Source organism: Protopterus annectens, chromosome 13.part0 (assembly GCF_019279795.1).
Source record: "Protopterus annectens isolate FY-2018-M chromosome 13.part0, PAN1.0, whole genome shotgun sequence".
NCBI classification, from domain to species: domain Eukaryota; kingdom Metazoa; phylum Chordata; order Ceratodontiformes; family Protopteridae; genus Protopterus; species Protopterus annectens.
In genome coordinates this window covers 514,602,219-514,614,747 of record NC_056747.1, presented here as the reverse complement: position 1 = coordinate 514,614,747, position 12,529 = coordinate 514,602,219, and the positions used below count along the sequence as shown (strand labels likewise).

The window sequence follows — 12,529 nt, the reverse complement described above, 5'->3', positions numbered from 1 at the left end:
CAGGTGTGTACCCAAGAAGACTGAATGCTGTAATTAAATCAAAAGGTGCTTTAACAAAGTATTAGTTTAAGGGTGTGCACACTTATGCAACCAGCTTATTGTACTTTTTTTATTTTTTATATTTTTTCCCCTAACAGATTTGTTTCTCAATTGAATTGTACAGATTATAGGTCACATTAAAGGTCGGAAAAGTTTTGAAATGATGTATTATGGTCCCATTTTTCATATATCAGAATAAAATGGCATTTTAATAGGGGTGTGTACACTTTTTATATCCACTGTATAATATAAGGTAGAAAATTCAGTTTATGGTAGACTGCCCTGGATGGCACCATAGATTGGAATGCATTGTTATAAGCAGTGTTGCTATTTATACTTTTTGAACAGCACACATGCACTCAGGAGTATTAACATTTGTCTGAAGTATGACTTTATAATAACTGTATGAAAAGTGCCTAGCTTTACCACTAAAGATATGGGGGACACAAAGGAATATGCTAAGAGTAGATGTGGAGTCAAAAGAGTTAAATTAAACAGAGGCTAGAAATGCATCCACTTTTAACATTTCCCCCTCATTATTTGCTACACAAGCTTTGCAGCCTTGCTATCGAGCTAAAGATACATAACTAGGCAAAGTGGTAGATAGAAAAGAAGATATCTAGGACTGTGCTGAAATGTGTTTACTAAGTGAACCACTGGAAGAAGAAAGATGCCATGGGGATCACTTACGGGCCCCTTTCACTACAGTATCTCAATGGATATCACTGAATGACAGGTGGAAGAAGAACTGTAGATTCTAATGGAAGGGCAGAATGACAAAGGAAAGATAAACATGCAAGAGCAAGAAGAATTCTGACAGCTGGGCTTCAAAACAAAAACAGAAAATTAAATAATTTGACAGAAGAAATGGAAAATACTAATGGAGAGCTAAAATCTGTTGTCACTCCTTAATAATTCATATAGCCAAGGTCTATGCAAGAAACTACTTCTTTCACAGTCAGGTTAAAGAAATGAGTGAGAAGCTATTGACAGTAGAAGACTTTATAATTGGATTTACCTATCTCCATTCCGAAGTCGTTTAAATTGCAAACCAATTAAGCAGGCAAAAAGAGGACCCACTCTTCCACCATTAACAAGGGGTTCTGACACTCCAGCAATCCAGATGTCAATGTTGTCTGGTGTACCATATAGCTCCATCAGCTTACGTGCAAGATCGGTGTTGTTTAAAACAGTTGCGAGGTCAGAAAGACTTCGGGGCTGAGAAAGGTTGCAAAACTTTCGCCATTCATTGTATCCTGCATAGGAAGAATGAAACAAAATAGTTTCTGAGATATGGATATTGCATGTAGAAATTTTTAACATTTTCTGCATAGCTTTTCTGCCCTTGTACATCTGTCAGTAATTTACAATGTTTAGTCTCACATTCATGATTCCTTTGTCTGCATTGTTCACTTACTAATTTTACCTATTTTCTGGCTTTGTTCTCAAAGCAAAGACAATGTTTGTCAACCTCCTCTTCAGTCAAGTGAAACACAGCATAGGTATAACTTGATTTCTGACAACATTAGGAAAAAGTGAAACTAAGATGCTGTCTTTCCATTTTCTGAGTTTCTAACTCTCCATCATGACATTACCTTGAACCAACATTGCTGCAATGCAGCACATCTCTAAACTCCCTTAGGCAGCGCATATCTGTTAATCTTTGGAATATTTTCTCATCATTCAGTGAGTGAAGACTGCAATGTAGCAGCTGCAAATTCTTACTGTGCATCCTGATGCAGTATTGTGAATTTGGTCCATATCTAGTGCTAATAACAGAGAAGTCTGTTTCCATTTCAAATACAAACTTCCCAGGCCATACAAATGTATTTCTTTCTCATGATGATGTTTCTGTGTGTCATATAAAATACAAATTCATGCCATCTGAAGATAGTGAATAGTCATATTTCTACACGGATAATGAATCATGGAAGTCACATATCAGTTCAGTGAGATGCCAACAGAAAGTATGGATGCACCATTGTTATTTCAGCAAGGGTTTACTACATGTGCTCAAGACACATTTGCTCAAGATGCATGTCATCATGCAACTCACTTGTTTCAGCAAATGCTCTAGCTTCCACTAACTTGTCTTCCATAATGTTAATTAATTTTACCAGAACTCTGATCCTAACCCTAAAATCTACAACTTAATACCTAACCCTAAAGTCTTAATTCGTCTCTAAACATAAAATCTCTTTCTCCTCCATAACCTTGAAGTCCTGATTGCTACCTAAACCTAAAGTTCCCTTCCCATCACTAACCCTAAAGTACCAATCACTCCCTAAACCTAAAATCCCCGTTCTCCTCACATCTACAGTTGTACCCTAAACCTAAAATCCCCATTTCCCTTCCTAACTGTAAAGTCCCTATCTCTCCCTAAACCTAAAATCCACTTCCCACATCCTGGCCATGATCGCTCTTCAAACCTAAAATCTCCATCCCCTCCCCTAACCCTAAGTCCTTATTACTCCCTAGACCTAAAATCCCCTTCTCCCTTCCTAGCCCTAAAGTCCATGTTCCACTCCCTGTCCCCCTCCCTAAACCTAACAGTACCCTCCTGGTTCCCCTCCCATACTAACATGGTCTGCGATGAGCACTTGCTTGCACCCATCAACTGCAAAGCCAGTAGATGGTGTGGCAGCTGTGTCACTGAACTCACGTTTGATTTTGAGCACAGGATCGAGCAGCTGCTTTGACAGGGATACAGCTGTCTGAGTCCCTGACTGTAGGTTACTGAATTTCAAGCAACTGGAGCTCGAGCAGCTGTAGGGATCCCTTTTAGTAATTTTGCCCCCTTAATCCAATAACATAAACTGTTACTTTCCTCCTCGTTTCATACCCCAATACTAACTACAATTCTTCCGCTGTCCATTTATCATCCTGCTCATTTCCAAAACTTCTTTCATATCTCTCTGATTTTTTTACGTTACATTCTACTTGATTGTCTGTAAATTATTACTAAACTCAAAAACACCCCAATTTGATCTTTTTCCTGCAGCCATCTTTCTATAAATACATACATTGTTACTGTGTGTCATTTGTATATTCAGTTATTAGCCAATTTATTTTAATTTCTCTCTTTTTGTTATGTTCATGTAAGAAATATTTAAAAATATTTAAAAATCATGTAAATAAGCTCATGTATAGCTGTTTTTGGCCTGCACCATGTGTAACTTAAACGTGGATTTTTTTCTTTCAAGGCCTCTGCTGAAAATGGGTTTTGCCCACTTTGACCTTTCCCGATCAACAAAGACAAATAAATAATGCTATCTGGCTAATACATAAACAACAAACCAAAACAGCTTAAGAACATTCACAAACATTCTAGTGTAAGGTAAATATGTAATCCAAATGAACACCAACACCCTGGGACTTGACTTTGCTCATCTCTGCAAGCTTCTGCACTGTATAAATTCCATACCACAAACCACATCTATTTAAATATCCACACTCCATCTCATGATGAAACCCATGTATAAAAAAACAGAAGTACTACATGTTAGTGTGATCTGAGATTACTTTTTTTTGCTACTGTTTTTTTTTCATATCACATAGAGGTTTTCTGTGTGTTTTGCTATACACTGACAAGCATTGAAGGCACTTTTTATACAGAAAGCAGAATACCAGTGTTCTGTTCCTTCATAATAAATTAATAGATCTTATCAACATAATAGTACATTTAAAGGTATGAGTTTTAATACTGCTATAGTACAACAGGTAAAGGCCACAGGTGATTATGCTATACACTAAAATACTTCCATTAACAACTGTAGAATCTGCTTCCCATGAGTTTTGTCAGTCTAAAAGTACATGAAACTTCTAATGGACAAACAAAATGTTCAAAGCTTCAGCTCATACTTATATAAAATAACTCTGACGTTAAGAAGGAAAGCCCACATGCAATGAATTGCTGAATGCATACAAAGAGAAATGTAACCAGCAGGTGATCTTAAATAATAAACATGACTGCGAAGTTCATAAATAGGGAATTGAATTTGCAAAGGTTAAAAATTCTCCATTTTAAACTCAACCAAATGTAAGGTAATATCAAAAGCTAAAATGAAGTAAGAGCAGATTCACTGGTGCAGAGACAGAACAGCCATTTTACCACTGATTATCTGAGTTCAGATCTGAACAAAGTAATGCTATAAAAAGGTTCAATCCAGTTAAATCAGTTTAAGAAGATGTGGGCCTGCTGTAGGATCAGTTTAGACAATTGTGGGTCTAGGGAGTCCTTGAGGAGACTGTCACTGGCTGTCGAACATCTGGTGGAGACCAGAGGTCAGGCAGGTGTCAGAGGCACTTGAACAAGAAGAGGTTGTTATGGCCGTCTGGTATGTCATCAAGCTGAGAAAAGGCAACCCAGACCTCTCCCTCATCACTAACTCAGAATGTCATAAATACTAGCATTTAGCACTTAAAATATTGTACTCAACAAAGGACATACACAAATGTACTGAATGCCAAAAACAGGAGAAAGATTAATACCAGGGACAAAGGTTTAAATAAACAAAGAAGGCTTTCTTTCAGTCATTGGATTGCAAACCACATGCTTTTGAATTGTCAGAGAAATTCTTGTATTCCTCTGGGAAAGAACAGCAAAATATGTCAGATTTACAAGGAAAAATAGATGCAGTGTACCACAAGGTATTTAAGATTAGTAGGACACAATGTCTTTCAGCTTTTCCCTGTTAGGAGTCACCACAGTGCATCACTGGTCTGCTTATAATTGGAAGTGGAGTTTTATGGTGCCAAGTTGCCAGTCCGGCACCCAACCTTCAAAGAAGGTACAACGTCTTTTGGCTTTTCCCAGTTAGGGGTCGCCACAGCAGATCTCCGGTCCGCTTATGATTGGCAGTGGATTTTTACGGTGTTGAGTTGCCAGCCCGGTGCCCAACCTTCAGAGAAGGCAACACGTGCATTCACGCACCTATCTGCATGTCTTTTAATGTTCCGTTGCTCACAGGGAGGGCATGCAGACTCCACACAGAAGCCACTCCAGCCGAGAATCTAACCGGAGAGCCTCTTGCTGTGAGGCGACAATGCTAACCACTGCACCACACAAATGGACTATATAACGGCTAATGATAAGAGACTTATAAAGGAAACACTTAAGCAGTCCAGTGAAATGACAGTGCTACAAAAGGTCGACATGGCAACCAAAGAAGACTAGTGGAACAAGATGACTGAATTGGAACACCGAACCAGAAAAGAGAATATGTGACACCAATATTCCAAGAAGCTGGAAACAAAAAGAATGCTTTAATTCCAAAAAAAAAACCAAAACACTAGCTAATTGACTGATATGCCTGAGGAGAAGATTCTTTTGGACAGAGTGCAAAGAGTAAGGGCATTGATTATTGGGGTACCTAAATAACTTAGACCAATAGTTGTGAAAATTCTGACCTTTCATCCAAGTGAACAAATTGTTAACAATCTAGAATAAAAGAAAGTTTTTGAAAAAATTACAGGAGGGTATAACTGACAATGATTATCCTATGGTCACTGGTTTCAAATGAATAAATTCCTGTCAACCATCAGACTGTATAGAAAGGCAAACCTTAGATTTAAGTTCCTATACCTACCTGTATTGCAAATTTTTTTTCAACTGACACAACAATCTATATTGATCTAGACTGAATTCTTGTCAAGTTGGAGAAGTATCTGTCAGACAACCAGCATGCTGATCCAAAAGTTAACAAGAAGGCACTGATGTGAATTCACTGCTTCAGAAATGGAGAATGGAAGATGCATACCCTATGGAACCCTTCCTAGTATTTAGATGGAAGACGGAGGAAGAGCAGAGAGAAGTTTAGGAATTTAGGAAGCATGTAAGAAATTCAGAATCACTAATGAAAAGAAACAAAACAATTTCTCTCATTTATATAAGCTTCTTCACCGTATAACATTGATATCACAAACCATATTTATTTAAATACCCATACTCCATCCCATGACAAACTCATGTAAAAAGAAAAGCTAAATATTAGTGTAATCTGAAATTTCTTTTACAATGTGTGGTTTTTGCTCTTTCATACCCCAAGCAGAATAGAGAAGTTAGAAAGTGATGATGACATGTAAAAATGGAATTGCTATGTATGAACTGTTGTTAGGACTTACTGAAACTGAATGGTATGGATCACGGTTAATGCGGCCTCCTTTCTGAAAATCTTTCTTCTAGTGTGTAAAGAATTTTCCTAAATCAAGTTACGTTTAGGAAAATAGCTAGAAAACAATGTAATTTTGTTTATGTTTTAGATATTTATAGCAGCATTCAGGTAAGACATGTTCCTTCACTTGGCAACCATGATTTTTTTTTTTGAACTGGTGATTTAATAAGGTGTCAGTACTGTGGGACTGGTAGAAAGATAAACCAGCCTGATAGGTTAGAGAGGGAATTCCTCCTATGTCCCTGAAAATCACTAGAATTTAATTTAATTGGCATTTTAATGTACACGTCATGGGCGTGAACTGATAACTGGAAATCTTGAGCAAGTGTATTTAAATGGAACAGAGTTTAGTTATCTATGAGTAAACAATCACATGGCCAGACAACAGATATTCTAACCTGCTTGGCATGACTGAATTAGCTTTAAATATGAGCTCAGCCAAAATCAGTGTAGCTGTCAACAGTTTTACTTAAAATGTAAAGGAAATAAAAGTACAAGGACACTATAAATACTCATCATTAGATCACTGCTGCAGAAGAATATAGCTACACGGGATGCATCCTGCCAAAGATATCACATATCTGGATAGTCTGCTAAAGCTTTTGGGTACCTTTCTTGTGCACATAGTATAAGAAAAATGTACAGGTGCCAAAATTCAAAGTTTTTTTTTTGCCTTTGGTACTCTTAGTCAGACATCTTCATAGCAGTTTCAGTATCAGCAGTCAGCTTGTAACTAACGTTTTTTGAGCAGATAAGTACCTCACTGGGAGACTTCATTTATTCTATGAAGAGTTATACTGAATTGTAGCATATGCCTGTCTGGAAAGAGAAAAGTGTGTATGAAAAGCAGACACCTTTTGGTTTTCTGACATTTGCTTATCAGTTACTCCCATAAGTATTAGAAGTAAGTATTAGAAGTAAGTTCACTTCCGTAAGCCTTTTTCTTGAAAACCATCATCTCAACATTTTTACTTATGCAGCCATGGCTTCTATGTCTTATTTCATGGATCTAACTCCCCAGATAAAGACAATAAGAAAATGTTCTAAAGAGGTTTACAAAGAGCCTCAATCATCCACCTGTTTCTAAAGGACTGGGATGGACAGTTTTGCTAGTGCTGAGGTAGTTTGAGATCCCTCAGACCAGCAGTCCAGTTTACTTGGTCCCTCTGGTGAGGCTATATAGGAAGCTACTAAGACTCAGAAATTGCACATGTTCAGTCAGACTGGACTTCAAGCACCCTTGGATGAAAGAAAAAATAATTTTGTTTGTACTGAGGGTGAGGGAGGAGTTCATCCTGGTAAGGAAAGACGTTGCTGGGTCATTAATGGAAGTCTGGATGTCTGATTCATCAAAAACTGTTAGACTAGTGACCCCAAAGAAAATGTACCAGAAGATGAAACCTTTTCATACCCTTCTACTTCCTTCAATTAGTAAGGATCCCAAGAAGACTGGTACAACTTTGTCGTGGGACTTTTTAAGGCACTGCAGTCTTTTCAGTCTTCCACTCCAGTGTCTAGCCAGTCTAAGAAGAAGACATTTCCATCTTCCACTGAAGAGTTTGTAATCTCTGACTCTGAATAAGAAGACTTGTCTGTGCTTCACAGCTCTCTTCTCCCATCCGCTTTGAAACTGAATCTAAGGACATTTTGTCCACAAATACTCCAAATAAAGAAATTTCTTTCTCTTACTCCATTTCTTAGATAAAATAATTCTGCAAGGGGGAGGAAAGAGAAGTTTCAGAGGCTCAAAAAAAAGCATTTTGTCTTGCTGAGCACAGATTCCCCAACACCCTTAGGTTTCCCTCCAGTACTCGGAACTTTGGAGGATGCTTTAATGCTGCTGCTTTTTCTCTGGATTCTCAACCCCCTGCACCTACATAACCAGTCCCTGGATTCTCAGCCTCCTGCATTAAGATAACCAGACTCTGGATTCTCAACCCCCTGCACCTACATAACCAGACCCTGGATTCTCAGCCTCCTGCATTAAGATAACCAGACTCTGGATTCTCAACCCCCTGCACCTACATAACCAGACCCTGGATTCTCAGCCTCCTGCATTAAGATAACCAGACTCTGGATTCTCAACCCCCTGCACCTACATAACCAGACCCTGGATTCTCAGCCTCCTGCATTAAGATAACCAGACTCTGGATTCTCAACCCTTGCACCTAGATAACCAGACAGACATTATAAGGTGCAAGACTCTCATATATTTCTTTTTAGAAACCCCCTTGCTAACTTGCTGTGATCTCTGTTGACAGGGACAGAGGTTCTAAACCCTTTCCTTCTTCTAACCTTCTCGCCAATGAAAAGTGGTTTATACTGAATAATCGAAGAGGTGTTTTAGCGAACACCTCTTCGTTGACACATAATGAACGAGCTCACTAAAGCACGATTGTGCAGAACAGTGATTTCTTTCCCTGGGAAAGAAATCGCTTGGCCATCACTGTAAGTTTGCCCTTTTCACCACTGTAGTGTGATCTCGGAGTTGGTATATTTAGTTAAAGAGGTATGGGGGGGGTGAAGCCTCACACATTGTTATGTTTGTAAGTGTGTGTGTGTGTGTGTGTGTGTGTTTGTGCAAGCAAACTCTTACCCAGGGAAAGAATTAGCTATTTTGACCATTCTCACTTTAGTGCGCTCGGTCTTTACATTTCGACAAAGAGGCGTTCACTTAAACGCCTCTTCGGTGTTATGATATAGACCCAATGAAAAGACAGCAGGGCTTTTGACAAGTATGGGAAAAAGGTGCATGGTTTTTCCACATTGGCTTTCAGCTCAATTAACTGCCAAACACACATGGCAAAATACTTAACTTTCCACTTTTGCTGATATGCAGCATTCCATAGCTATCCTTCCTGCTTTTGACATTAATTTTATGCTTTCCAAAATACCAGACAGTCACTAAAATGTGCACATGAAGCAGTGGATGCTGTGTCAAGAACTGCAGCCTTAGGGAATGTGATGTGAAGGAATGACTGGGCGAGACTCCAGACTGTACCAGAAGATATGAAGGCCCAGATTTTAAATGCACCTCTGGAGAAAGATTTGCTTTATGGGAATTCTTCAGCTGAGGTAATCAAATAGTTAGAAGAATGAAGAAAATTAATGCAGAGGGTTAAACAACTCTTTCTATCCCCTGTCCCAAGATACTGGAGGAATTATTCTTTCAGCCCTGGGTTTTCTTTCAGATGCCATTCAAACCGGCTCAAGAAAAATCCACAAAACAGCAAGACAAGTAAAAGTGGCAGGAAGACTACTAAAAGAAAGGGAATGGATTCCAAGGATCTTCTCTACATAAGAAGAATGCATGACTACCCCATCCTACCTCGGCCATCCTCATGATTCCTTTAGGCAGATGCCATATGAAAATAAATTCAGTGCTTTCTCAAATCCATCTGGACCCAGCACCAACATCCCTTATCCTTCTCTGTGCTAGCAAGAAGAAACTCCTGTGGTGAGCCAGACAATTCCAGCATATTCCAGATCTCCATTCTTCTCCTCCAATTCATAGTCGGTCATAGCAGACAGATTTTGAATGGAGGACAGTTTCCCAAAGTATCAAAGTCCAGGACATGTGGAAGTTTCATTTGCTGCACAAATACTTAAACCACAAAGAAATGATGGCCCAGAGGCTATCAAAGCACTGAATCATCTTTGGACACAAAGACAACTGTTATGTTGTACATAAACAAGGGGAATGAGATCCTACCCCTTGTCAGACTAGCCATAGTTGTTTGTGGGCTGGCAATCCCATACAATCTTTCTCCCTACAGGCAACTTACATTCATCTGAGCCAAACACAATTATAAAATCACTGAACAGATACAAGACAGACCCTCATGAGTGGATATGACTCTCGGAGGTCTTCCACAAGATTGTTCACCTGTAGGGAACTCCCTAAATAGATCTGTTTGCCTCCATTCAAAATGGATAATTACAGCAGTTCTTTTCCTTTATGTCTTTCCTTTCCTCTAATAACCAGAGTGTTACTAAAGATAAAAAAGAACTTTCCAAAGATACTTCATTTAATATATCCATTGGACCCAGACAACACTGGTTTTCCCTTCTCATGTACCTGACTAGGGGCAGTTACCAAAAAGTTCCTCACAGAGTGAACCTACTTTCACAGGACAATAGATCTCTCATCCCCCCCTGACATTCTAAACCTCCACCTGACTGCATAGAATGATAGTTGTTTTTATCCCATTTAGACACCATCTCTCTCAAAGAATGTGCAATAGGGTTTAAAAAAGGCTAGAATACCTTTTCATAGAAAATCATATTTAGCCAAATGGAAGACATTTTCGAGGTGGTGATGTGACAGATACTAGGATTCATCCCATGCTGGGTTGATAGTGATTTTCTCATACTTGGATGAATTGCTCAAATTAGGTCTTTCTTACAGTGCTGTCAGAAGTACCTTTTGGTGGGGGGCGTGGCCAAGGATGAACACAGGATAGCAGCAGATTTCTTCAGCTCCACCAATTTCATTACATTGACAGGAATTAATTACTTAAAAAATTAATTTTTGAAGTAATTTTCTTTCTAAATATGTTTGTTTTATATAGTTCTTGAACTATATCTAAAAAAGAAAGGAAATCTTAATAATATTCCTGTCAGAAATTACTTTGGAAATTTTCCTGTCAGTTTATCAGTCTGAAATGAGTTCCAGTAAGACAAATTCTCAAGACTCCAGCATCAAGAAAGAACGTCAGTCTCTGATAATTATAGTCCAGCAACTTACTGCTAAGATGGATAAAATGGATACTAAAATAGACACTTTCATAGAAAAAACTACAAAACAAATAGACTTGTTACATATGGACCTGCAACAACAGAAGATCCAGATGACAGGCATAGAAGAAGCTGTGAATGACATGGAAAATAGAATACAAGAAGAGGAAATCAACATTGAGTTTCTGCTGAAACAAAATACACATTTACAAACAAAGCTGGATGACCTGGAAAATAGATCTATGCTAATAACATTAGGATTTTTAGACTGCCAGAAAATATTGAAGGTAACAATATTACTTCTTTTTAACAACATGGCTCCCTAAAACTTTAGATTTACCAGAAGCATTCTCTTTTGGTATCGAAGAGCACATAGATCTATAGCTAATACTAACTCTAACAAAAACTATCCTAGATCAGTTATAGTTAGATTTCTATCATCTTTTGATAAAGAGATGGTTCTTAAATCTGCTTGGGCTAAAGCTCCTGTTAAGATTAATGAAACAACTGTGCTTTTGACAATGACTATTCTTCCATGGTATTAGCTAAAAGAAAAGTTTTTCTGCCACTAATAAGGGAGCTTAAAAGCACAGTTTAAAACATACCTTCTGTTTCCTGCCAAGCTTAAAATCTTCCTTCCTGATGGTCCTAAAATTTTCGATGACTTAGACTCTGCTTTACTGTTTATCAAAAAATAAGATTTTGGAAAAAATAGAAGAAATGGAATGGGCTAGTCCTTCGTTAAAGAGACTGGCAACTGAAACTTCGTGGAAGACTTCAGAGAAGAAGAAGAGACTAAAAACAAATGATTTGTACTATGTTTTTTTTTCTCTCTCATCATTTTATTTTATTATTAATCTTTTTAAATATAGTTCCTGCATTTCCAAGAAGCAACAAATATTTTGAAAAGATTTAATCAAAGTTATTCTCTGTGTGCAAATAAATGTTTTGTTTCATAACTAGTCAAAATATCTGGAGATTTAATGGCAAGCTGTGATTTAACTTGTTTCTCTTTCTGAAGAGGAAAAATAAGGTCAGTAATTTGATACATTTTTTTTTCCTTTAAAAGTTTATATGTTCTTCAAATGCTATTCCTAATTATACTTTCTTGATTACACTGCTTATGCTTGTTTGTAAATAATCTGTCATGCTTTAACTAATAATAATTAGAACTAAATAATAGTAAATAATATGTTTTATTTTTAACTCTATTAATATAAACAGTAAGTAACATTCTATGGTATATACTTCTTATAGCTTTCTCTTACATTTTTTTTTATTTCTGCCTTACACCCTTTTACATTTTACTCTCTTTTCTTTTCTTTATTAATATATAGAAATGCTTTTGATCATATAGACACAGTAAATAATAAGATTTGCATAGGAGTTGAGTTGGGACAAAAATGTTGAGTTTTGTTACTTATTAATAATTTTGGGCTTGATTTCACTTACATAGAGTCTGTAATAACCTGTAGAATGCATTGTGAAGGCTGTGTCATGTTTAGATGCATTTACACTGCTAAATGAATGTTTGTCACTAGTTTTTAATAAGTTTCCCGCCAAAATGTTAAGAGAGACAA

At 37.5% G+C, this 12,529-nt stretch overlaps 1 protein-coding gene across 1 annotated transcript in view; it reads right to left on the bottom strand.

Annotated features, from left to right (window-relative positions):
• Positions 1-12,529, bottom strand: part of MPO (myeloperoxidase) — a 622,068-nt gene that overhangs the window by 80,386 nt on the left and 529,153 nt on the right. The window contains exon 11 of the mRNA XM_044054141.1: positions 1,058-1,295. Coding sequence (XP_043910076.1) covers positions 1,058-1,295 — 238 coding nt within the window. The remainder of the gene's footprint in view (positions 1-1,057; positions 1,296-12,529) is intronic.